At 41.2% G+C, this 25,657-nt stretch overlaps 1 protein-coding gene and 1 long non-coding RNA gene across 6 annotated transcripts in view; one reads left to right on the forward strand and one right to left on the reverse strand.

Annotated features, from left to right (window-relative positions):
• The window catches only part of LOC110135386 (uncharacterized), a 77,368-nt gene that overhangs the window by 39,395 nt on the left and 12,316 nt on the right, over positions 1 to 25,657 (reverse strand). The window contains exons 2-3 of one of the 3 annotated variants that reach the window (XR_002313360.2): positions 13,619 to 13,733; positions 8,030 to 8,368 (exon numbers count right to left, since the gene is read on the reverse strand). This is a non-coding gene — a long non-coding RNA (uncharacterized lncRNA). Of the gene's footprint in view, positions 1 to 8,029; positions 8,369 to 10,501; positions 11,184 to 13,618; positions 13,734 to 25,657 lie in introns of those variants that run through there. The other 2 variants (XR_011481898.1, XR_011481897.1) reach the window with 2 other exon arrangements.
• The window catches only part of LAMA4 (laminin subunit alpha 4), a 139,658-nt gene continuing 114,003 nt past the window's right edge, over positions 3 to 25,657 (forward strand). For 2 of the 3 annotated variants that reach the window (XM_070449935.1, XM_070449936.1), the window contains exons 1-2: positions 127 to 296; positions 399 to 738. In XM_070449935.1, coding sequence (XP_070306036.1) covers positions 229 to 296; positions 399 to 738 — 408 coding nt within the window. In that variant the 5' untranslated portion in view covers positions 127 to 228. Of the gene's footprint in view, positions 99 to 126; positions 297 to 398; positions 739 to 25,657 lie in introns of those variants that run through there. The other variant, XM_070449937.1, reaches the window with a different exon arrangement.

The following is a 25,657-nucleotide window of genomic DNA, read 5'->3' on the forward strand; positions in this document are numbered from 1 at the left end:
GAGGGGCTCCAAACTGAGAGGGGAGGGGAGGACGCCAGGAAAGGCCCAGCCAGAGTGCCTGAAAGACCAGCTTGGAGGGGGAGGTCCTGGAAGAGAAGGTAAAAAGGGAGTGGTGAGAATGGGTGTGGGAAGGAAGCCAGGGCAGCGCAACCCTCAGTCCCCACCCGACCGCCGGGGACAGGAGGTGGCCTGCGCTCCCGGTCTCGTCCCAAACCCATCCGCCGCTTGATGCTGAGTTTTAAGCTGCATCCATCTGTACATTCTTTAGCCAGTGTCTCTGGGGAGAGAGAGAGAAAGTGAGAGAGGGAAACAGAGGGGAGAGAGAAAGAAGAGAGAGAGGGAAGCAGGGAGGGAGGCAGGCTCTAGCTTACTCTTTCACTCTCCCTTTTTCTACTAAGTTGCTCCGGGGCTGCCCTGAGTTCCCACATCTGGATACCGCAGACGCAAAGAAGGTACTCTAAGCGAGGCACCGCCGCATCACAGCGGGGACTGGCGAGGACTAACAGTGGCCGAGCCCCTGGACGAGCCCTGTCGGATGTCAGCGGAGAGATGGCTTTGAGCTCAGCCTGGTGCGCAGTCCTGCCCCTGTGGCTCCTCTGGGGCGCCGCCTGCTCCCGCGCCGCGTCTGGGGACGGCAGCGCCTTTGACATTGAAGGGAGCTCAGCGTTCGGCCGACTAGACCCGCCTGAGACCAGCGAGCCCCGCGTGGCTCCCGGAAGACTGCCGCCTGCGGCCAAGGTACAGTGCCCCTGCCGTTGTCACCCTACTGGGGCACCTGCGCCCCGTGCGGCGTGTGCCACACTCGTTGTTCCTCTCCCCTGCCTTCCCTTTTCCACCCGCCTTGAGAGTTTCACCTGGACTAGGTCAGTTCAGAAACTTGAAATAAAGAGTTTTACTTTGTACTTTAGATTTGGACTTTGTGAGTTGAGAGCGGAGACTTTGGAACATGTCCTTGTTCGAGCTGGCAAAAGGGCATGTGTCCTGAACCCTCTGAGTCAGTAGGCTAGACTGTCACCTAGGGCCACAGTGACACTCCTGTGACTTTCTGCCACTTGTATGTCCAGTAGAGTCATTTTTGTCAAGTCACACCGCATAATGTGTGTGCCCTGTCACTGGCTTCCTGCTCCTCCTCTCGGTGATATTAGGACAGTGGGAACAACAGTGCGGAGCCAATCTTTTGGTAGCAAATTAGCAGAAGGTCCTCTGCAAGGGGGGCCGGTGAGGGGTGGGTGAGGGCACTAAAGAAGCTGTTAGCAAACTGCAGAGGAAATACCTTAAATAGACAGGAGCCATTATATTCCAGAAACAAGAGGTCATGATGAAAGTCAAGCCCCAAACCAAATGTAAAAATGATGAATATATGCTATTGATGATATTCAAAGAGCTGTAATTTGAATTCCTTGCAATAGCATTTACACTGAAAACATAACCAAAGTGAAGAAACTGGGTAAAGGAAGATGGACCCAGAGTAAGTGATTTAAGAGCCCCTTGAACCAAGACAGACACCAGCATGTCCCGTGCGTGGGGGATGCTGAGTGGGAGGGAAATGAAGTCACCTAAGTTCACGGGAAAGAAAGAGCAGTTGACCTAAGAAGACACACATACACACACCCCACAGCCATGGTTACAGCAACTGTAGAACCAAAGCTACTATGTGGACCGATCCATTTTTTACAGCACTGAAGTCTGGATTATTGCTACTAGTCCTACTAATTGTTAGTATAACTGTAGCTTTATTAATTACTACTGATAAGATATGCTGCGTGAAGATGGTCCTTCTCCAGGAGTGAGCTCTACCCACGCCCTAAAATGAGGGGAGGATGGGTAGGGCCAGAGCATACCAACCCCTATTGTGGTGTGAAATGTAATCCCCATGAGAAAGAGGGGCATGCCTTCTAGTCAACTTTCTACTCAGATGCAGAGAGACGCCGATTAGGAGACACTCCACACAGTGGGAAGGCTTCACTTCTCTACAAGCTTGGAATCAACCCCTCAGGAAGCATTATCTCCACCTGTTGCTTTGAGTGTGGAAAGTTCCAGGATGAAATGCTTGACTTAAGAGTAGGAATGCCAGATAGAATACAGGACACCCAATTAAACTTGAATTTCAGAAAAACAACAAATAGATTTTTAGTTATGTCTTAAATATTTCATGAGATGTATTTATGTTAAAAAGATTTTTCATTGTTGATCTGAAATTCAGTTTATCTGGGCATTCTGTATTTTTACCTGCTAATTCTAAAAAGACAGGCACACATAATTTTTTGTAATTCTTCTCTCACAAAAAGTAAGAAAATAATTATTTTATTTTTAGGGAACCTTAAATTTATTGCCGAAACCCCAAACAATTTCTTATGCACTCACATACCCAGTGAAATAATAAGTCAGCACATCAGAGTTTTAGATTGCAGGCTTTTGCAGTCTGATGGTCCCAAGCTCAAATTTTAGCTTTTGTGCTCCTTACCTTAGGCAAACTACAGATGCCCAACTTGCAGATAAAGAAACTGGAGTGATGCTTAGAGAAGTTACTGATGTCTACATCATACTTCATATACTAACTGTGATGAAATTAGATAAAAATACATAGAGGGCTTAACACAGTGACTGACAGTGTAAATGCTTTATACATCCTAAGAGTTGTCTTTATTATTATTATGAAGAATACATGGATTATTGAACTGAAAGAGACCCTTATTTGGGAATATTTCTCAGAAGTTTATTTTTATGCTGCTATTTTACTTAATATTGCTTGTCTGTATCTTTTCAATCAAAAAGAATGTCCTGTAGTGAGTTAAATTTGTAATACTGTCAGAGACTAATAGGTTCAGAATGCCCATTGAGGTTTTTGGTTTAGGGAAACAGAAAGAAGCTATTAGTCACTCAAAGTATATGATGTAGAAAGGGTGGGATTGGGATAATTATGTTCCCACTGCATAGTTTCACATAATGCCTCCAGTCAGCCTGCGGTCCCACAGCGATCCCAATGCCCCACCAGTCGGGTTTCCCATGCTCTTTATAGCCAGGAAGGAGACCTGAAATCAAATACATTCTGGAGATTTAATAACATGGTGCAACCACTCTGATGAATTTGTTCAGGAGGCTGTATTTTCATCTATAGAAAGAGAACATGGGTTCATACAGAACATTATTCATGGGAGGTTTGAGAAGTGGATGGAAGGATATTCTAAAAATACATTCATTTTATTTGAATAGGATATAAACATATACATATGTATATATATGTACATATATATAAATGGTTATTCCTCAATTTGCCTTCAAAGGGAAGGAAGAAAAATATTAAAGCAAGGGTGGAGCAGTGGGAGGTGCTAGGCTGGCAGTCTTTCTAAGGCTCTCCCATGCTCCTCCATAGCAGGACTGACCTCCTCTCCACCCCTGAGCCCTCCACCCTCAGCACAGAGGAAGGCACATTGGTGCACAGTGTGAGTTGGAGACCAGATGCATTAAAAGTGCAATGAGGAAAAGGATAGGATGCACTGGCTGACCAAGAAAGAAGGCCCCTCCTTACGTTCTAAAATAAGCACAAGCTTCCCCCAGGATGCAGAGAATGTGAAAAGAGGAGTACCCATGGGTAACTCTGTGCTAGTTGGCAGGATTTCCTCACTATCTGCTTTGTTTTTTTATATAGGCAGATAATTTACTGAGTCCATTATTCCTGAGTGTATGGTGAGAACAATGATTTTCAGTAGGTAGGGGTGGGGAAAGGGGAAACTAGGTAGTGTCATAAAGTTGATTTAGTATCCTAATATTCCACATTTAAGAAAACAAAGTCTTAATTTTATTGTACATATTATAGCAAGTGACTACTACTGCTGCTGTCACTTCAGTCGTGTCCGACTCTGTGCGACCCCATCCCTGGGATTCTCCAGGCAAGAACACTGGAGTGGGTTGCCATTTCCTTCTCCAATGCATAAAAGTGAAAAGTGAAAGTGAAGTCGCTCAGCCATGTCTGACTCTTCGAGACCCCATGGACTGCAGCCTACCAGGCTCCTCCGTCCATGGGATTTTCCAGGCAAGAGTACTGGAGTGGGGTGCCACTGCCTTCTCCAATAGCAAGTGAAACTAGGCACAAATCTTCATGGCCAATATGGAGACGCAAAAGAATGGGCGGGGATGCAAGGACAGAGAAAGTAATATCCCCGGGGAAGGAATCAAAGTGTCCTTGGAAAGAGTGACATTCTTGTCTATGAGAAAGGAGCAGGAGTTAAACAAGGTCACAAACACTAGGTTAGAGGTTGACTAAAAGAAACCATTAGTTGGGCATATTTCTCAGGACTTTATTTTATGGTGCTGTTTTACTTAATATCACCATTTGTTTGTTGTCTATATCCTTTTGGCTGGAAGGAAGCCACCCAGAGACTCAGGAGGAGATGGGGACTCTGCTGGAGGGGCAAAGTGTGAAGTGGCAGGAGGGCCACAATGCTGCTACTGCCTTTGGTAGATTATTGAGAAAATAAGGGCAATCACTGACAATGTTGAGCAAACTTCTCTGAGAGGGGCAAACAGGAGTGTATCTCCTAATAACCTGCCTGGGTTTTGCTGCTGCTGCTCTTAGCTTCCCTCCAAGAAAATTAGTCCCCCATGAACTGCATGTACAAGTATACCTTGCATGAGACAAGAAATGAAATGAAGTTGCCCAGTCGTGTCCGACTCTTTGCGACCCCATGGACTGTAGCCTACCAGGCTCCTCCGTCCATAGGATTTTCCAGGCAAGAATACTGGCGTGGGTTGCCATTTCCTTCTCCAGGAGATCTTCCCAACCCAGGGATTGAACCTGGGTCTCCCTCATCACGGGCAGACGCTTTACCGTCTGAGCCACCAACCTGCTTGCTAAAAAACAAGCACTATGAAGCAGACTCATTCTGATGGACTTTTCTTCTAGACTCCCTTCATGGTCTATTTGTGATCCCGTACTCCAACACATAGTTAGGTGCCTGGCCACTAAAGGACTGCAGTATGTTTATTAAAAGACAGCTTAGATCTCTTTCACTATCTGCTTTCCTTTTCCTTATCTTGCTCCCAGACTTTGAAAGAGGCTCTGTAGAATCACACAAAGACTTCCAGTCGCTGGCCTGGGCCATCATCCTGTACTGCTCTTCAACAGTGTGGTTGCTAATTTGACACCCTCACATCCACCTTGGCATGCAGTCGTTATTTCATTCACTTGTGTGTGTGTGCTCTGTCCGTCTGACTCCGTCCGACTCTCTGTGACCCCCATGGACTGTAGCCTACCAGGCTCCTCTGTCCATGGAATTTCCCAGGCAAGAATACTGGAATGGGCTGCTGTTTCCTACTCCAGAGGACCTTCCCAACCCAGGGATCAAACCTGCATCTCTTGCATCTCCTGAATTTGGCAGGCAGATTCACTACCACTGTGCCACCTGGGAAGCCTGTTTCATTCAATATCCTCCAAAGAGGAGGTTTTGAGTTCTGCCACGTAAACGGCAATAAAGCAAGGGCCAGGAGGGACACAAAAAAAGCATTCCAACCCTCAAGGAGTAAGCAATCTAAGATAGAAAGATATATACATAGCCACTATATAAAGCAGAATGAATTAATGCTCTGTAAGAATGATTATCACAAATGCCATGCGGGTAATATAGAAAAAGTACCACTCCTGGGGTAGGAGAGCACAGCCCCTCATCAAACTCTGAACAAGGCTCACAGGAAACATTATTTTAGAAAAACTGGAATATAGTAACAACAACAATAATAATAATAATGGTAATACCATGGCCTATAGATGACATTCATTGAGTATTTACCATGTGTCAGACACTGGTCTAAGCACTTGCCGTGAGTTATTTCCTTTAACCCTCATAACAATTCAATAGACTGGCATAGTTATCATTTCATTTTCAAACATGGAAACTGAGGCACAGAGCATTTGCCCAGGCATCCTGCCTGCTAAGTGGCACAGCTAGGAAGGAGTTCATGTAAGTAATTCAACTTGCAAGAGTATCTAGGAAAATGTGGCTAGGTAAATAGAACTATATGTGGAAATAATTTTCGTCAAAGTTTGGGAATAAAATGAAGATATTTAAAATACCATTCAAAGACCATTTATGCAGGGCTTCCCTGGTGGCTCTCAGATGGTAAAGAATCTGCTTGCAATACAGGAGACCTGGGTTCAATCCCTGGGTCAAAAAGATCCCCTGGAGAAGGAAATGGCAACCCACTCCAGTATTCTTGCCTGGAGAATCCCATGGACAGAAGAGCCTGGCAGGCTACAGTCCATGGGGTCACAAAGAGTCGGACATGACTGGGCAACTAACACCCAACCTCCTAGATGAGTAGCATAAATTACATGACCTATATTGCACAATTTATTATAAGATTGCTGAAAAATAGAGAATTCCATTTGCTGTGATTCTAGAGTTCTCAGATTTAATCAGAAGAAAAATTTTTAACGGTGGTAAAATAGACACAAAATTTACTATTTTAACCATTTTTAAATGCCATTAGGTACATTCATCATTCATCATCATCCATTGCCATCCATCTTCATTACCACCATCCATCTCCAAAGCTTTTTCATCTTCCCAACTGAAACTCAATACTGTATACATTAAGCAATAATTCCCATTAGCCTTTTCCCCAGGCCCTGGCAGCCACCATTCTATTCTAGGTATCTCATATTAGTGGAATCTACTTGTCTTTTCTTATCTGCCTTATTGCACTCACTATAACGTGTTCAAGGTTCATCCATTTTGTAGCATGTGTCCAAATTTCATTCCTTTTTAAGGCTGAATGATATTCTATTCTACGTATATATCACATTTTGTTTATCCATTTACCTGTTGGTGGACATTGAGTTGTTTCTACCTTTTGGCTGCTATGGAAAGTGTTGCTATGTACATTGGTCTACAATTATCCATTTGAGTTTCTTCTTTCAGTTCTTTTGGGTATATACCTAGAAACAGAATTGCTGATCCTATGGAACAGAGAAACTTTTGAAGCTCAGATTTTTATAAAGACCAAGCAGGAAACAACTGGGCAGTGAAAGGAACACGTCCTATGATTTGATGGGGCCCAAAAAACAGCAGAGGAAGCGTGCCTCTTCTGGGGGCACCCACCTCTGTGTTTAACAAGAAGATAGAATCTGGATTCTTCAGTGAAATTGCTGACTCAGTTTTTTTAACACCCTGAGGGAAGCACATCTGATGGTCCAGTTCAGCCTGAAGACTGTTTATTTGCAGTCCTCTGCTTTACATTTGAAATTCACCTTTCATCAAAGGCGTGATATGCGCATCTGGCCAGACAGGTGTGGTAGGAATCCAGCTCCCCTACTTTCTAGCTGTTTGACTTTTAGGCAGGTTAGCTCAGAGGCTTGGTTGTTTGGTTTAAAATGAGTACAAATGTATTTGCCTTATTTGTGAAATTTAAGTGAAATTATGTATATAAGCTGCCTAACTCAAAGTTTGCCCTCATTCTCTCTTTTCTCCTTCCCTACTCACCCTCTTTCTTCCACTATCTGTTTTTATCTACCTGCAAATTTAGGTTTGTAGTATTTGCTTATTTTCATCTAAATTTTTATTTATTCTGTAAATTTGATTACTCTCAAATTTTGCTTACAAATTTGTTGATTATTCAACATTGGAGAAGGAAACTAGTTTAATTATTGTATCCCTAATGGTTCTTTAAACATAACCTTTCCCCAGGAATCTGACTAGTTAAGAGAAATGAATGAGTTTTTCAAAATCTCGAAAAAGCTAAACAAAAAGAAAAACCGCAGTAAATTTGATATGACAAGGACTATAAGTTTTTTTCCCCCATTCACAATTAAATTCTCAAATCTGACTTGTTATAATTTCCTTAAACATGTAATGCCAAAATACTCCTCTCTTTTAGGAATGGAGTTTTTCTTTGCTCAAAGCAACCATATAATGATGGCCAGACATAATTCTGAGACATTTGATTGATTAGAAACCATTAAAATCAGATCATCAGCACATGCTCTGAGTTCCAAAGCTTAGCATTTCCAAACAATTACTTAATGTGTTTTCTAAAGCAACTAAGCTGCTACTTGACGAAGATATAGTCATCACATAGAAGAATATTTAAGTATCTATTCCAGCATTTGCCAAAGAGCAGCATTCTTTTTTCAGCTGTTTTTCTTTTTGCTGCTAGTGTGGTAAAGTTAAATTCTGGGAAATGGTTTACTAAAGGGGAAGTTTAACCACAGATGTTTGTAATTCCAACTTAAGTTTCCCATCAAAGTCTTAATGAAATTCAGCTGCCAGCAGTTCAGCTCTGAATCTGAGTCTTTTTATCCTGAGAAACTTGGGGAAAACAGCATTCCCAGGATGAATGGTAGTGGGAAAATGTCCATATTAAAGCCCAAATCCTGTACATAAAGGAAAAAAAATACATGAAGAAACAAATGCTCTTAAAAAAAAAAAAAAAAAACGAGAAATGAGTGGTCAGCTGTACTTTGAGTAACATGCAATATGGCCCTCTTTTCCCTTCCAGGAATTTCTTAGTTTGTGTGTTGTGTTTTGTTGGAAGCTAGAGATTCTAGTGTTTACCTAAATGGAGTCAAGTATCAACGTTTATGACTCCATGGGAACCAATGAGTTGGAGAAATCCCATAACATTAAAAGCTGCATTAGCCCAAGTCTCTTGGAGACTAGAGCAGTGATCCGTGTGCTGCATTCTACAGCTAACAGGACTCTCGAGCACAGTGCAGACTCTATATATTAATATTTATTTTGAAATTATGCCCTCCATTACATGGAGTGGCATGGCTGCTTTAAAGGAAATCGGGATGTCTAGAGATCAAAGATGTCTTCACTTAAATTCACCGAGGATGTGACTGTTACATGCTATACTGTTGTCTATTTACAAAGTGAACTATAGCATGGCACCCTGCACTAAGCAGCTCTGAAAAGCCAAATGTAGGACCAAAGGAATGCATTATATAGACACCAGCAGAAGGCAAGACAAATGTCTAGCAAAGCCCTGTATTGTGGGATGCCAGGGCTGTAGAACCATCTAGAATCACAACAAGAGCCAGAGCAAAATCAGGGTTTAAAATCACGGCTGGCTTCTTCTTCCACAGCAGAATTATTCTATAGTGCCTCTCAAGGTTCACAGTCACAGTGTGTATGCTACCCTTTGATAAACAGTGCTATAATTTGACAAGCTAAGTGTGCCCTAAGTATAACCTCTCTTCCTGTCGGTATGCTATTAGTCCTGGGAACAGCGGTTCTGTCACCTGTGATTCTGTCAATCCCCAGGTCACAGGTAAGGTGCCAAGTGCCTGTTATTTGGAGGCTGAACTGAGTCTGAATGCCTGGAGACCGGCCAGTGTTTCTTTGTGGTGCATGAATGATTGCCTCATTCTGTATTGTTTCCTTGGAATTATTGTCTGTTGTGATTAATGCCAGCAGACACCTTGAAATGCGACTTAAACCAGAGACAAGGCCTGAAGCCTCTACTGCAGCACAGAATTCAGCATAGAGGAGACCTGTTTGAATGCCAGCCAGTGGGTGATTATCACTGGATGTGTAACTCTATTAGACCTTGCAGTGGGAACCGTAAAATCAAAGGGATCACAGGATATTAGATCTGGAAGGGGAGTTTAGGAATTCAAACTCTCTCATTTTATAGGTAAGAAAGTTGAATCTTAGAGGGGTTGAGTTGCTTCACTCAAGGATGCAAAGCTCACAAGCAGCAGTGCCAGGAACCATGTCTTCTGACTTCCAGCCTTATTTTCTTTCAAATTGTTTCAAGGGACTTAATCATCCTTAGCTTTAGAACTTTAGTGCTGTGCTTAGTCACCCAGTCATGTCTGACTCTTTGCAACCCCATGGACTATAGCCAGCCAAGTTCCTCTGTGGGGATTTTCCAGTCAAGAATATTGGAGTGGGTTGCCATGCCCTCCTCCAAGGGATCTTCCCGACCCAGGGATCGAACCCAGGTCTCCTGCATTGCAGGTAGACTCTTTACCACTGAGCCCTGGTGGTAAAGAATCTGCCTGCCAATGCAGGAGACACAGGTTTGATCCCTGGATCACGAAGCCCCTGGAGAAGGAAATGGCAATTCACGCCAATATTCCTGTCTGGGAAATCCCATGAACAGAGGAGCCTGGAGGGCTATGGTCCATGGGGTCACAAAAGACTCAGACATGATTTAGTGACTAAACAACAACAACAATATATATATATACATAGACAGATAGATAGATATAGATATCCTTAAGAAAAAAACTGTTTACTTCTCATATACTACCCATGGAGGAGGAAATGGCAACACACTCCAGTATTTTTGCCTGAAGAATCCCATGGACAGAAAAGCCTAGTGGGCTACAGTCCACAGGGCTGCAAAGAGTCAGACATGACCAAGCAGGCATGCATGCAATATACTATCACTTCGCTCTTTACTGTTTCTAGTTAACCTTAAGTTGAATTATCAATAGGAAAGTCTCCCAGAATTGAGTAGAGTGGGAAAAAGCACTGAACTGTGAGTCTGGAACTAACTATTCTGGTTCTTGGCCATGCCACTAACAATCATATCACCCTTATCAGTTAAAGGAACCTGAACAAGTCCCTTCACCTCCTGGGATGACTTGAAAAGAATAAAACAAAGTCAAGGTTAATGCAAGCAACAAAGTTCTATAATTGTCTAATAAATAGATCAAATTATAAACTGTTAAAGAGAAGCCAACTTAAGGAACAGAATCACTCAGAGTCCCACTGCTGTCCTAGTTAGAACCCAGAGATTTAGTATCCGAGCCTGAGGGAAACATGGGGTCCTGATCTGGTGAAGAGGGTGGATGGGGATGGTTTAACAGAGTCCTTGTTCCTGCTTCCTCAGAACCCCAGGGGCAGGGCTGAGGATGGAATGCAGAACAGACCACTGGCCCAGCCATGGACATGAGCCTTTCCAAGGTGACTTACCCAGGAGGTTCCCAGCCGGTATCCAGGACAGAGACCTAAGTGTATCCAATGAACATTTACAGTCTCCCATATCGGGCTTCCTGGATACTGCTGTCTGCCCCCTCCACACCCTTCAGGGTGACTCTAAGCATTAAGCTCCACATGGGAAAACAGGAAGTATGACAATAGACAAGATGAGGGACATGGGGACTGGTGTCCATGCGTCTTCTAACACTTAAATGACCTGTGACAGAGGTCCAGAGAGGAGACTGTCTTTTCACTCTGCAAAAGGAAGGAAGAGCCAATGAGAGATTACTGATTCATCATAAACATCAACTGAAATCACTGTATTATAATAGACACAGCATCATTGCTGCCAACTGAGCCTGTGTGATAAGGTAAAGAGGAAGCCTACTTCGATAGCCTTTTCTAGCCTGGGCAGAATCAGAACTCAACATTTGGAAGCAAATATTTTTTGAAAGGACCTTTCTGGAAGTCAGAATTGTCAGTGTATCAGAATTGCCCAGGAGCGTGAATGACTATGGGGAGGAGGAGTCGACGTCATGGAGACTCCAAGCATGGCCCAAGGACAGCAGCGCCAGCAGCACATGGGCCAGTGTTGGGCATGCAGACTCCCAGGTCCCACTCCAGAATCAGAATCTTCATTTTCTACCAGATGCCCAGGTTGTTCACAGGCACATTAAAGTATGAGAACCGCTAGTCTCAAAAATGCAGCTGGGCTTAGACTTTAATGGACTTCAGGAAATTGAGAATCCAGAAAAGGAAGTGTTTTTGACATAATTACAAAGAGGCCTAAAATATAAAACTAAATCATGGCTGCGAGAGGCTAGTGAGAGAGCTCACGGGTTCACTCCAGTACTAGTGCCTGGCCTGGAAAGGTGCACTTTAGAATAAAATTCAAGCTTCAAAGAAAACTGCTGCTTCAAGGCATCTGGAGGAGCTGAGAAGGTCACATCACTTCCTGAAAGCCTGGCGAGCACATAGTAGGTGTTCAGGATGGGGATTTCAAGAAAGGCATGAAATGATAGGGAAGGTTTCTACTTTCTCCTTCTCCCAGCACATGCAACCTAGGAACAGGACCACTGGAGACTCTGTGTCCTTCAGAGGAAGGGAGTGGAGATGGGGAGAATTTACTCATGGAATATTCTTGAAAACAGGGTGTTGCCAGACTCTTAGGAAATAGCAGGATTATGTTTCTTTCGCTAATAAGGGTGGCTTTCTATAGGGAGGATGATGTGACTTTGGGGAGGGAGGAGTATGGTCTCTGATATAAACTAGAAAGATACTGACAAGAGATTTGGAAGAGCTAGTTCCCCAAAATGAAAATTGCCAAGGCTAGTCCTCAAGCTAGTACTTTTCTAGAGGGGGCTGAGATTTGTAGGAAGTGCTCTTGAGACAGAGTCTCTGTCTCTTCCTGCATCAGTGGAGTAGTCCCCATCCTTTGGATGATTCCAGGTCTCCCTGATGTAGCCTCAGCCCTGAGAGGGCCCCTTGTTATTTTATAACAACCTTACAGGACAGCTGTCATTCTTTTAATGCCTAAGCACCTGCTTAGCACTTGCTGTGTCCTAGGCATTGTTTGAGGTACTCTATTATTAGTTTTGCTCACAACATAGTGAGGAAGGCACTACTATTAGCACTAGTCTACAGATGAGGAAACTGAGTCATATAGAAGTTGAATAAAAAATTGAGTAGCTCACTCAAGGTCACAACTCAGGGAATCTGGCTCCAAGTTCTTAATCTCTGTCTTGTAAATATCCTCTAACATCTGTTTCTAAATCTCAGAGTGTCTTACAGTTGCTCAGCTAACAAGGGTCCCCAGTATCATCCAAGAATGCCAGAGTGGTCTTAGTAGCTGATGAGTTTATTTAAAGAACATTAAATTAGTGGTATGTTTATACTTTGACTTGTTTTTCAAGTTCCAGAGTAAACTCACTCTATCATCTCAATAACAATGGGAGGTTCTTCTTTGGGCAGAAGAGCATTAAAGATTGGCATAGTATCTGAATGTATATGTATTTATTTATCTCCACCTAAGCTAAACATTAGTCACTTCAGTGGAATCCTGAGTTTACATTAGGATCCTGTAACTTAAAAGAACTTGATAGAAAGCTAAAGAAAGAACTTGAACTGTAGTAAAGGCAGAGTCTCAGGGGAAATTATTAGACAAAGTATGTCCACTATTAAAAAACTGAGTGAAGGCTTAGTAACTGTTTATCTTATAAATGACAATATGGAAAGAAAGGGAGCTTAGAAACTGCAGGTTTCAAGTCAGACCTAAAAAACATATAGGCTGTTAACTTCTTTCCCAGAAATTTTCAAGCACTATATATTAATAAAATAACATGTCTGAAATAAGTGAGTTACTCACTCAGCTCAAAGTGGCTAAGAGCTGAGAGGAACCAGGCAAGGCATCAGAGATTCCATCTGGAACAAACCCAGGTAGCCTCTGCCCTCCTGAACTAGGAGGACAGCTCTCCGGGCAGTCACTTGTGGAGTCTGTCCTTAACCTTGGAGAAGGGAAGGTGTTACAGCAGTGCTTCCCCAGATTGTCAAGCCCAAGAACCTCTACTGCTTCTCCTGTTCCCCTAATCTCTGGTTTGGAACTGTTTTGCTTACTGTAGTAGTTTGCCTGAGCTGCCATGATGTTATAGCACAGACTGGGAGATTTAAACAATAGAAATTCATTTTCTCACCTTTCTGGAGCCTAGCAGTCTGGAATCAAGTGGTCAGGATTGGTTTCTGGTGAAAGCTCTCTTCCTGACTTGTAAATGACCATCCTCTCTCTTGAGTCCTCACATGGCCTTTATTCTGTGCACATGCAGAGAGAAAGAGAGAGATCATCCTCTTTTATAAAAACACCAGTTCTATCAGATTAAGGACTTACCCTTATGATCTCACTCAACCTTTATCACCTCTTTATATGCACTACCTCCAAATATACTCATATCATGCACAGAACTTTAACATATGATACGGATGGGGGTAGGGCAGGGAGCGGTACACATAATTGAGTCAATAACACCTACCAAGGGAAGTATGTTAAGCAGTATCTCAGTTTTTAATGAGGCAAAGTAATTTATAACAGCAAAAGAGAGCTTCTGATAAAATAATGTGTCATCACTCGGTATTAACTTCAGCCAAAAGCAAAAACAAACACAAAAATTCAGCATTTCAGTTCAGTTGTATGTTTCTATGAGCATGTCACAATTAATTTTATTAGACATTTTGAAATATGGAGAACAGTATAGTCAGCCCTATATTGCCACTTTGTCTTCCTTAGGTGTCCAGAGACACTTGATTGATCAGCATCAAACTTTTTGCTTTCTTATTTTCAAAGGGTACCTACTACCTCAGCAAGCTGCTTTGTATGCTACAAGGATGCATAGAACACAGTCAAAAAGATAAAACAAGTAGCTAATAGTGTACAACAACTAAATTGGTATATTATCAAAACTCTTATTTAGGAGAGTTTAGAAGGAATATTCACTTCCAGTGGGAAGTTCATAGGTGACTTCATGGAATAGGTGACATTTAAGTTGAATCTTTAAGACTGAGGAAAATTCAAGTTGAGGGGATCAGATAAATAAAGATCAAAGACACAAGGTTCTTCTGAAAAGGGAGATAGTCCAAATTGGCGGGACTGGACAACAAGGAGTCACTGAAGATTTCAAAGCATAAAGAAGTTCAAGGAGACGTCTTCATCAGCATTGATCTGGAAAGGGACTATTGGATGGATAAGGCAGTAGGCAACAGAGAGCCTGGAACTGGGATAACTTATCTCATGTACTGATCATTGTCCAGGAGAAAGTAAGAAGGGTCTGGATTGAGATGGTGGCCATGGTCTGCAACAGAGAAAACAGATGCTGGTCATTGCAGAGATTTTATTAGATGACTTGCCATGTTTTGGAGAGCAAGGATGACAAAGGAGTCAGAGGTGCTACTGTAGAATTGTGTTGTATTATTGCAATACAATTGTAGAACTGTAATACATCATAGGAAAAAAAATCTCTTTAGAGACCTTTTAACACAAGACCTACTAAATCAGTAGCTTTCAAACTGAGGCTTCATGGAAATGCCCTGCCGCAGGTACAACTTGGGGTGTGGGAGCGTGAGCAGCAAGAGGCAGGGGCTCTGCTTCCTTTACCCAGTGTATCTTTTTAATTGGTTTCATAGGTAAATTCTATATGAGATTTCCCTCATATAGAAAGGGAGTTCTTTGCTCCACAATGATACTGGGAGGCTTCCAAGCTGATATTCTAGATCATGACAGATCCCCAAAATGTTGCCCAAAATCTCATTCAAATCAGTGCTTCCTGGGAAGTATCTCAGTGTTACACACACCTGCCTCAGAGTCAGTGTGTACTGCTGATTGCACAGAGCTTCTGGTGCCCTGAGCACCTCTGCTGGAGCTCCAAACACAAGCTAGAATCTCTAAACAATTGGTGCTCTCCTGAGAGATATTTTTATGCTTCCTGTTCCTGTCAGAAGATATTTCTGGCCCTTTCCTAGGAAATTAGGAAATTCCACTTTTGTCTCAGTTATTACCTGGGACTGCTGAGCAAAACAGCAAATGAGTTTTGGAAAGTTTTGGAGGGTGGTATTGGGCAGAGCAGATGATGGTTTCTTTCAGTCCTCATAGGAACAGTCAGACATTTGCATGGTTCTTATTTTTCTAAACCACTTATTTTATCATTATTAACATCATCTTATCTTAAAATCTAACCACCCTTTCTCACCTGCACTCTGACCTAAAAAGATAACTCTTGGTCTTACTTTCCCCTCCCTCAACATAGGATTACACCCATCTATAGTCCTTCATCTTCAAAGGCCAAAATGCTTCCACTATGCATGCTATGTCGACTAAAAGGGAAAAAATAAATACTTTAAACTTTATCTTTTTTTATTTGAATAAAAAAGTGACACCTTAAGCTTTTCACAGTGTCATTAAGGCAAGTTGCCAGATATTTTATTTTGCTTTATGACAATATATTTAGAATACTGAGACAGAACTGATCTTCTGATAAATTAGGAAAACTCCCTATATATCTCAACCCAAGTTTAAAGAGCACAGCTTTCAAAAAGCTACTGATATTGGACAAATGTTATTTACAAATGAAAAATAACGGAATTTCCAATGACTAACTTAATCAAAAAACAATGTTAAACTTTTAAAGCTTCTGTGATTTATAAGATATATTCATATATATTTCCACCTTTATTCCTTGCAACCATTTTACAAACCAGGCAGGCTAGCTGTTATTAGTCTAATTTATATAAATATGTTAGCGTTAGGCTTCCCTGGTGCTCAGACAAAAAAGAATCTGCCTGCAATGCCAGAGACTGGGGTTCCATCCCTGGGTCAGGAAGATCCCCTGAAGAAGGGAATGGCTACCCACTCCAGTATTCTTGCCTGGGAAATCCCATGGACAGAAGCTAAAGTCCATGGGTTACAAAGAGTTGGACATGACTGAGCTACTAACACGTTCACTTGCCAAAATTGGACATGTTAAATAGTTTGCCTAAAGTTTCATAGCATGGAACAAATATGAAGCAGCAGGAAGGTTTACAGAATTCTAGATTATTTGGATGGGAAGAGTCTAGAAAGCATCATGCCACAAATATCACTGAAAGTGGAGGAAACTGGAGCTTGACGCTAAGTCACTTCCTCAAGGCCCCACGCAGGTTTCCAGAACTGGAACCAACCCAAGTTTCCTGACTTTTAGAGCAGTCCTCTTGTCCTACTGAATCACAGCATGGGCACCATAACCAGGGCAAATAATAGGGGTGAGGAACATCTGGTGATCTCTGTATTGGGATATTAAAAAAGTTGGATCAGACAAGAGTGTATCCATGTTCACTTTCTTGTTGTGACATATCACCATTGATGCCTTATTCCTAAATAATTTAACTACTAAGATATTAGAAATTCTCTTGGCTTTTGATCAGTATATTTATCCAAATTTGGAATTTAATTTATAACCACACTACTTGTAGCTTCTTTCATTTCAAGAATTTTTGCTTAGGCCCCATATGGCTACTGATGCCTTCAATTATGCTTTCAGCACCTATACTTAAAAAGAAAGCTTTCAAGTGCAGTAAGATTTCAGAATTTCCGGCTAGAGTTTTTCTGGTGGTCATATAAAAATAAACAACACATCCTGGATCTCAAAAGGAGGAAAGAAAAAAGATCTACTTCAAAAACGAACAATGACCCTTTTGTTTTAAAACAATTGAAGAACTAAGTTTAAAAATTCCTAGACCACATTATGTCTGCTTTTCCTGCTGCACCACAGTCATCATTCAGGTTTCCACATGACTTTAAGAAACTTCCCTATCATGGTGCAAAACAATTACAAGCTGAGAAATTAATGAAGAAAATTAAATGTTTGCTGGCACCAAAGTGGTCTCCTCTGGCAGTTGTACCCCACTGTGACTGTCCCAAACTGCTTTGTAACAGTTCTGAGTTTCAGCATCTCCGTTTTTATCTGTGGAGCTTTTTCACTGCTGATCTCAAAGCCAAGTCAGCCTACTCTTCTAACAGAAAGTTTCTCAAAGACAATCTACCAATTCCCAACAGAACTATAGTTAGTAAAATACAGGGACTGCCCCTGAAATCCAACCTGCTAGTCTCCTCTGTCCATGGGATTTCCCAGGCAAGAATACTGGAGTGGGTAGCCATTTCCTTCTCCAGTGGATCTTCCCCACCCAGGGATTAAACCTGCATTTCCTGCCTTGACAGGTGGATTCTTTACCACTGAACCACCAGGGAAGTACCCCCAACCTCCACACACAAAATCCAGGGACTGCCCCAGAAATAGCACTGCTTAGATGTGCCCTGAGTCTAATAGGGAATGAGAAATAAGAAAGACTTCAGGGGGTTAGGGCAGCCCCCATGTAGTCAGCAAAATAAGGTCTCTGGGAGGCAGAACAGCTCTAACCTGCTGCGCACTCAATGGTTCACTTTCAAAATAGTGGGCACCATCATCCCTTGTTATCCTCCTGATCTTTGTTGTGGTCCTCAGTATGGTGAAAGTAATACTGTATTTAAGAAAATGCAAATATCTTTGTAAGATCGAGTAATTATCTTTATGGGGGAAGGATAATACTCTTTGTAAGGTGCTTAAAATCTCTGGGCTTTATTAAAGGGCTGGGCTCTTCCTACTTTCAAAGACTATCTATGATTATTTTGGCAGGTGAAGCACATTTTTCCTGTGACCTGTGTTTTTGGACCTGCAATATATCAAAATGTTCAGTGGAAATAAGCATTTTGTTGTTTTCTTTCTGCAGAACATCTTTTTGTCTGCTCTCCCATTCAGTTGTTTTGAAAGCTAACAAGTGTTATACCCTTGTTTTGATTTTAAGACACTGTATCTTCATCTCTGATTATCTAAACTGTTTTGATTTTCCTTTGATTACAGTCTCTCTTTTTTAAATCTGCTAACATAAATTCATCTAGAAAATGTGCTCTCTCCTCAAAGTCATGAGTCAGCATGGACTTCCTTGGAACTTAGCTCACATCGTCTAAAAAATTTACAAACTTTTTAAAAAGGAGAAAAAAACTGAAATAGCAGTCAAAGCTTTAAATGAGGATAGAGTTTTGCTCTGTTTCAACCGTTCAGTGACTGGGCTATTGACAGTAGAGTAATAAAAACCAAGTGCACAAGGTTCTTGCTTTAATTGTTAATAGATTCTCAATCAATTAAATCAATCTTGTAGCTACTGAGAGGGCCATGCTGCTGCTGCTAAGTCACTTCAGTCGCGTCCGACTTTGTGCGACCCCATCCTTGGGATTCTCCAGGCAAGAACGCTGGAGTGGGTTGCCATTTCCTTTGCCAATGCAGAGGGGGCCCTACAACCAAGTATTTCTAGTATCATGCTCTGGCTCATCTCACTTTTGTGAAAAATGCATTAGATAGCAGAATGAAAGAGGATAAAATCAAAATACTCTTTTCTTATAATTGAATGGCATTATCCCTATGCACAAATTCTGACTTGTCAGTTCCAAACTCCTAACTCCTAGCTACATAACAGTTCTTTATGGGATCCTGGTGACCACAAGGAATTAATGAGGCTTCTAGGCATACCTAACTCTTAGTTCAGGGTTTAGGCCATGCCTCTAGTGTTGTCTATGAAAACAGAAGGTGGTGTAGACAGAAAGTGGTATCTCCGTGTGAGTATACTGTAAGCCAGAGGTTGCTGAAGATGTCACATGAGTTTAATCACTAATATTAAACTAATCCTTCCAAAGAAGATCCCAGAAAGTAGAAAAAAAAGTCATTCCATCTGGTGCCTTTTATTGCAGGTTACTGGGGCTGGGAGGAAGGGAGCAGGGAGGATGTCTACTTGAAGCAATAAAACAATGAGAGGAATATGAGTACTAGCCTCTCTGCCTTATGGGAAGTGACTAAAAACCGTCCTGTGTTTTCCAGCCTTTCGGCTTCAGTGTTCTCTTTCAAGAAAACCCTGCACAGATGCTACCTCCTCTGAAGAATCATTCTTCATACACTACCCACCCCCAGGTTAAAAGTAAACTTCCCTTCCTCTTCGGTCTCTCAGCGGAGAAGGAAATGGCAACCCACTCCAGTGTTCTTGCCTGGAGAATCCCAGGGATGGGGGAGCCTGGTGGGCTGCCGTCTATGGGGTCGCACAGAGTCGGACACAACTGAAGCGACTTAGCAGCAGCAGCAGTCACTTTCTCAGTGTTTCTCTGTACTTTTCCTATATTATGACTCTCAGCACTTTCTACTACATATTACAGTAAGTTACACATACACCTTAAATGCCCCAACTAAACTCCTGGTCGCCAGAAGTATCCATAATTCATCGTCTTGTTCCCCAAATTGCCTGGCCAAGTGCCTTCAGGATAATAGCTGCTCAAGAAAATAGTTCACACTTTCCTTATTTGTTGAATACCTGCTTTGTTCCACACACTAACCCAGGCCCTGAGTAAACAGGGCTACATCAAAGAGAGGCACAGAGGGAATAAATGACCATGCCGAACACTGAAAGCCAAAATGGTGCTGAGCTTTCTATTTGTGGCACATGTGCACTCTGACATAATCCCGCCATATACCCCTGATGAGCAAATCAGCATTCGGTGAACCACAGCGTCCCTAGGCTGTTCATTCCAGGAGCTCTGTGCCACGGGCAAGAACGCCTTTTAAGCTAAAAGCTTTGTCTTTCCCACTGTATATGGAAAAATTGACTATGCACTTTCATGAAGAAGGTCTAGCTAAGAAATGTTTATATTGGAACAAGCCCCATCTCTAAATCTGGGCTTGTTGTTGAATGGTATTTTGTTTCCTTGGATCAGGGAAGGGGTCTGGAAACATCTGTAACTAAACGATCACTTTAAAATCAGTACAGTTTCCCCCCCTTGTATGACAGATAACAAAATTACTTTAAATCAAACACTCTCAGCCTTCCTCATCCATTTCCTTTCATAAATGTGTATTATTTTGCTGTCATTAAAACGGCAGTGCAGAGAACAGATCTATGGCACTTGAGGAATTGTCATCTCTACAGTCATTTTCTTTTCACTTTGTGTACTTTACCTTCACTTTTATAAACATGTTTTAGCAGAATAACTATCTGGATCAAAATAGTAATTTGGGGACAAAATTTAAAAGCTATAAACAGATGATACCAGATTGTAAAGTGATTCTGAAACTACCCTTCAGAATTTTTACTAAAAATAAAATTTGCAGGTTATTTATGGTATTTATCCATGTAAAATGGAATGAAATAAAGATTTAAATTAAATGGTATTTTACCAAAATCACAAAATAAAATTTTAGAGGAGGGAAGTCAGGGAGAAAAATTGTGGGAAATAATCCCAAATAAGATGAAAAGAATGGAAATTCTGTACCAACTTTGAATATCATTCATGTTCTAAAAATAATAGAACTTACGAACAGTTTATGATATTGTAGTTAACATTTTGTAAGTATAGATTTACAACTTGTTGGAAAAGTTTTTCTGTTGTTGTTTTGTTTTAATTAGCTCCCCAAATTGAGGAGCTAAATGTTCAGGACGGTAACTCATTTGCCTTGCCTTCTGTAAGTGGTTAGTGTTTGATATATTTGTTTATTTATGAGCTGTTTGAAAACAACCCTGTCATCAGAGCCTCTGAATAGACCACCACTCTGAAATACTTCAGTCGTGGCCTAAAGATTCCATCTCCTGAGCCTTCTAAGTGCTTAACACGTAGAGATGTAAAATGTTAGCTTAATGAATTCTACTGCTCCCATTCTGCAAATAAGAACACTTGGGGTTAGATCACATTGTCATTTGCCTCATAAAATTTGTCTTATAAAATACATCAAAGGCAGCATGTAGATTCAACTTACAATCCTAAGCTTTGAGCCACTCACAAACCCTCTGTGTGGGATCTAGCCTCCTTCAGTGTTGAAGGACGAAGGTGTTGGTTTCATAGCCCAATCAAAATGGGAGTGATGGTATTTTATTAGTACAATTTACAGGTCATAGTTTTCCTGTTAGGTGGGGCCAGGTGTGTGTCAAGCTGTCACACTCTCTGCCTAACCAGACATCTGCTTCTGACTCATAAGGGGAAACACCTGCATATGTTACATGAAGGGGGCATCCTTTCCCAAGGCCCATTGAGAGATCCCTCAAATGAAGCAAGGGAGGTGTCAGGGATGCAGCTGGATGTCACATAACCAGCTTCTAACATGAGTTGACTTCTTTAATGAGTAATCACATTATTTGCTTCACAGTCTATTTCTATCTGCACCAAATAGAAACCGTTAAAAATTGAAACACACCAGCTATAAATTATTATATTTCAATTACAAAAAATTGCCATATGCCAAATCTAGTAATACAGAGGGCTGATGGACAATGTTTCCTATCTGAACTGAGCCACACACTGAGAGCAAACCTAAGCAAAGTTTAAAGTGTTCTCCTCCCTCACCCGCCCCAACTTCTCCATCCCATCTCACCCCACTCCCTCACCCTCATGCCTGGGGAGTGGTATTCAGACCCTTTGATGACTGATAGCACTCAAGTTTTGAAGTCAGGAGATGGTACTAATGGAATAACTTTAATGAGATTCTTCATAAATTTAATAACCACGAGCAAAGTTAATTTTTATCCCAGATATGCCTGGGAAAGGCAGAGATAGACCGTGTGGGCCTGTCTGCAGCCCCAAATGAGGTGTGAGCTTTAGCACAACCCTCACTTTTTTTTTTTTCCTTTTTCCTTTGGCCATATCATGTGGCATGTGGGATCTTAGTTCTCCAACCAGTGACCTGGGCACTGGAAGGCGGAGTCTTAACCACTGGACTGCCAGGAAAGTCCCACAACCCTGCACAATTCTTAACATCACTTATCATCATCATCAAAAAGAAGTGTGGTTTAGTGGAAGGTACACTAAAGGTGGCATTAACATGCTCTATGTAACTGACTTTAGATAAGTCCCTCACTTTTCTAGGTTGCAATTTTCCAAACTTTAAATGAGAGGTTAGATGAGGGAACCACTAACATCCTTGGCAGCTCTGGAATCCTGTGATTCTGTAATGCCAAGATACATTCACTACATATTCATTAAGCGCCTGCTATGCAAGGCACTGAGGCTACAGTGACAAACCAGAAAAATCCAGATTCTGTTCTCAGGGAGTTAAGTCTTCTGAGGAAGAAAGCCAGGGAACCAGGTGTCACTGCTGAGCTATGTCCCATAAAGAAAGACTTAGAGCTTAATGAAAAGCTATCAGTTAAAACAGACAACCCTGGCACAGACGCATCCAAAAGGAAGGGAGAACACTAATAGCTATTGGACCCCTTCCATTGGGCTTTTAATGCACAATATTAGTTGATCCTCACAACCACTCTGGGAGATAAAATGGCGATCATTCCCATTTTTTCCAGAAAAAAAAAACCTGAGACCTCGTGTTAAATAAGCCAGGCAAGGTTAGTAAAACTGGAATTGGAATCAGATCTCATGCTTTCCACTACTCCAGTTTGTCTCCAGGGGATTTAACTACAGTGAATTATGGCTTCTCTAAGGGACAGATTGTAGTACACCACATCAATACACATAGGAGATAAAATGGTGAGGTCTAAAATCTGGGGGTATCCTCAATGCAAACATATTTGGAGGAGAAATTCACTCAACAAATATTTACTGAGCTGAATCACTGCCAGATGCATGGTTGACAATTGGGTACTTGAAACATGGATATACATGTGTGCACTTCTTAAAATGCCAAAGAGTAGATCAACTTATTCTGACAACATGGAGTGCAAATTCTAAAGAAAAATTACCTACAGGTATATGTTACAGGGGGAGTGGAGGATTTATCAGCTGTTGGAAGAATAAGGGGGAAAAAGAGACAGAGAGAACACATTTGAAAAGAAAATTGCCCTACCTACGAAATGCTCTTAATTTAACAACTGACTGCAATTCATTGAGAAATCTATCAAAATTGATACTTGAAAGGGATCCTTCCTTTGAATACAATCTCTTATCTATTTGGAGTCCTTGAAAATATGTTTTATCAACTGAACAGGGGAAATCTGTCACTTCTCCCAGATTGTTATAAATTATGAAAGAAGGGTCCAAATATGTGAAGTGCAGTCCATCTTTAGATGGTGCAGTTTCAGTCTCCAGACGGATAGAAGTCACTTTGCTAGTTCTTTTCAGTCTATAACTGGCTATTCCAAAAATATGCTTTGTTAGAGATACTCATATCCATATACTTTCCTGACTGTGGTCCCTAATAGAACCACTTAAAAATCTGTTGTCACCCCAAATTAATATTTAAGATGATTACCGCTTAAAAAAGGCCTTTCCACTCCAAGAATTGATGAAATGTATATGAAATGTAAAACTGGGTTTTGCCTGCTTCCAGAGGTAAGTCCCAACTAGGATAAATAGGCACTCTTAAAAGTCCTCCATATTGCACAGGTAGCCTAGGACACATAGCTTTACTGACAGAGTAAATTAATAAGTGTAAATCAAATTGTCATTTAAACATTTTAGAAGAATCTAAAAGTTGGTGTATGTTTTAACTTAGACAGACCTACAGACATGTGAAAGGCTTCCACATAAGATGAGGTAGCTATTAGCTGTATGATAGAAAACAAAGGAAGAACAAATTAAGGAATGTTCTGCTTATTTTTTTCACTGTGTGTGATGATAATGGTACATAAGATAAATAAGAAGAAAGTTAATATACACAGGCAGCTGAATCTATTGTCATGACCACATTAGTCACTTCCTAGAGATCATATTTTAGAGACCTCACCAGGTGTAGACATGGAAATCCAATAGCCAGCCAATCTAAATGGGACTTTTTGTTTTTCTTCCTTCCTTTTGTTCTTTCTCTTCCTTTCTTTCTTTTTTGTGAGCATTTGTATCCCCTACATGTATCTTAAGAAATAAAATATTGTCCATATAGTTAAGCCCATATATCTTCAATCTCACTCCTCTCCTTTACTCTTAAATTGCCTGATTTGGTAGGTTTCAATTTATTTCTTATACTTTTCTTTATATACATGCATCCCTACATGTTATATAAAATTATTTTGCATGTTTTAAAATACAATATAAATAGTGTGCTGTTCCTATCCTATGGCTTGCCTTTTTCTTTAATATTTTTTAAAGACTCATTCATGATTGGAGGTTTTCATATGTGAGATTTGTCAAGTTGCTCTTCAAAGTTTTACATGATTTTTCCCTCTCTTCATTCCTTTACAAGTTCAAATCCACTTTTTCAACTAACATATTTTCAGCATCTACTGGCTATTTGTTAATCACTCTAATATTAATAGATAATAAGGATACAAAGATGAATAAGACACTATCCCTGTTCTCAAGGAGCTTATGGTGATTTCAGGGGGGCAGGGGTGGAGCGTAGATTAAAACTTGCAGTCGGGACTGCCCTGGCAGTTTAGTGGTTAAGACTTTGTCTTCCAATGCAGGGGGTACAGGTTTGACCCCTGGTCAGGGATCTAAGATTCCATATGCCTCATGGCCAAAAAACAGAAGCAATGTTGTAACAAATTCAATAAAGACTTTAAAAAACTTGTAATAGCATGTTCCATGTGCTCTAATGAGGTGTGTACAGAGTGCCATGTGAACACAGAGGAGAAGCAACTGAGCCTGAGACTGAGAAAGGATTCATAGGTGATGGAGATGAAAAAGGCACCCCAAGACCCTGTTGCACAGAACATGAAAAGTCAAGGTGGTCAAGAGATAGTATGTTGTGGGGTGGAGGAAATATGTAGTTAAATTAGAGCAGATGGAGCTGAGGTTGAACGTGAAGAGATCGTTAGAAATTGTGTTGTGAAATAGGAGCCTTGTATGTCATTCTAAGGAATTTTACTTACTCATGTATGCAATGAATAAAGAGCCACTGGGAAGTCTGAGGCAGAAAAGTAGTATGGTGAAGTTATTAAAAATTACCTCTGGCAATTAAGAATGGACCAGAAGGCAGAAAAACTGATGATCAAGAGAAGAGAGTGAAGGTAATTACGATAATCCAGGAGAGAAATGCCAAGATTCTGAACTAAACACTCGTATTGGGAACAAGGAGGAAGAGTTATTTTGCTAAATATTTCAAAGGAAGAGTGCAAACTCTATGAAATAACAGTATACAAAGGGTGACAGGAGGTGGGATCAGTCTTACCCAGGTGGAGGCAATAAGGGGAGCATTGTGTACAGAGAATTTTAAAACAGTAATAAAACTTACTAAACCACAATCTGCTTTTTA

This window comes from Odocoileus virginianus, chromosome 19, assembly GCF_023699985.2.
Source record: "Odocoileus virginianus isolate 20LAN1187 ecotype Illinois chromosome 19, Ovbor_1.2, whole genome shotgun sequence".
Taxonomy (NCBI): Eukaryota; Metazoa; Chordata; class Mammalia; order Artiodactyla; family Cervidae; genus Odocoileus; species Odocoileus virginianus.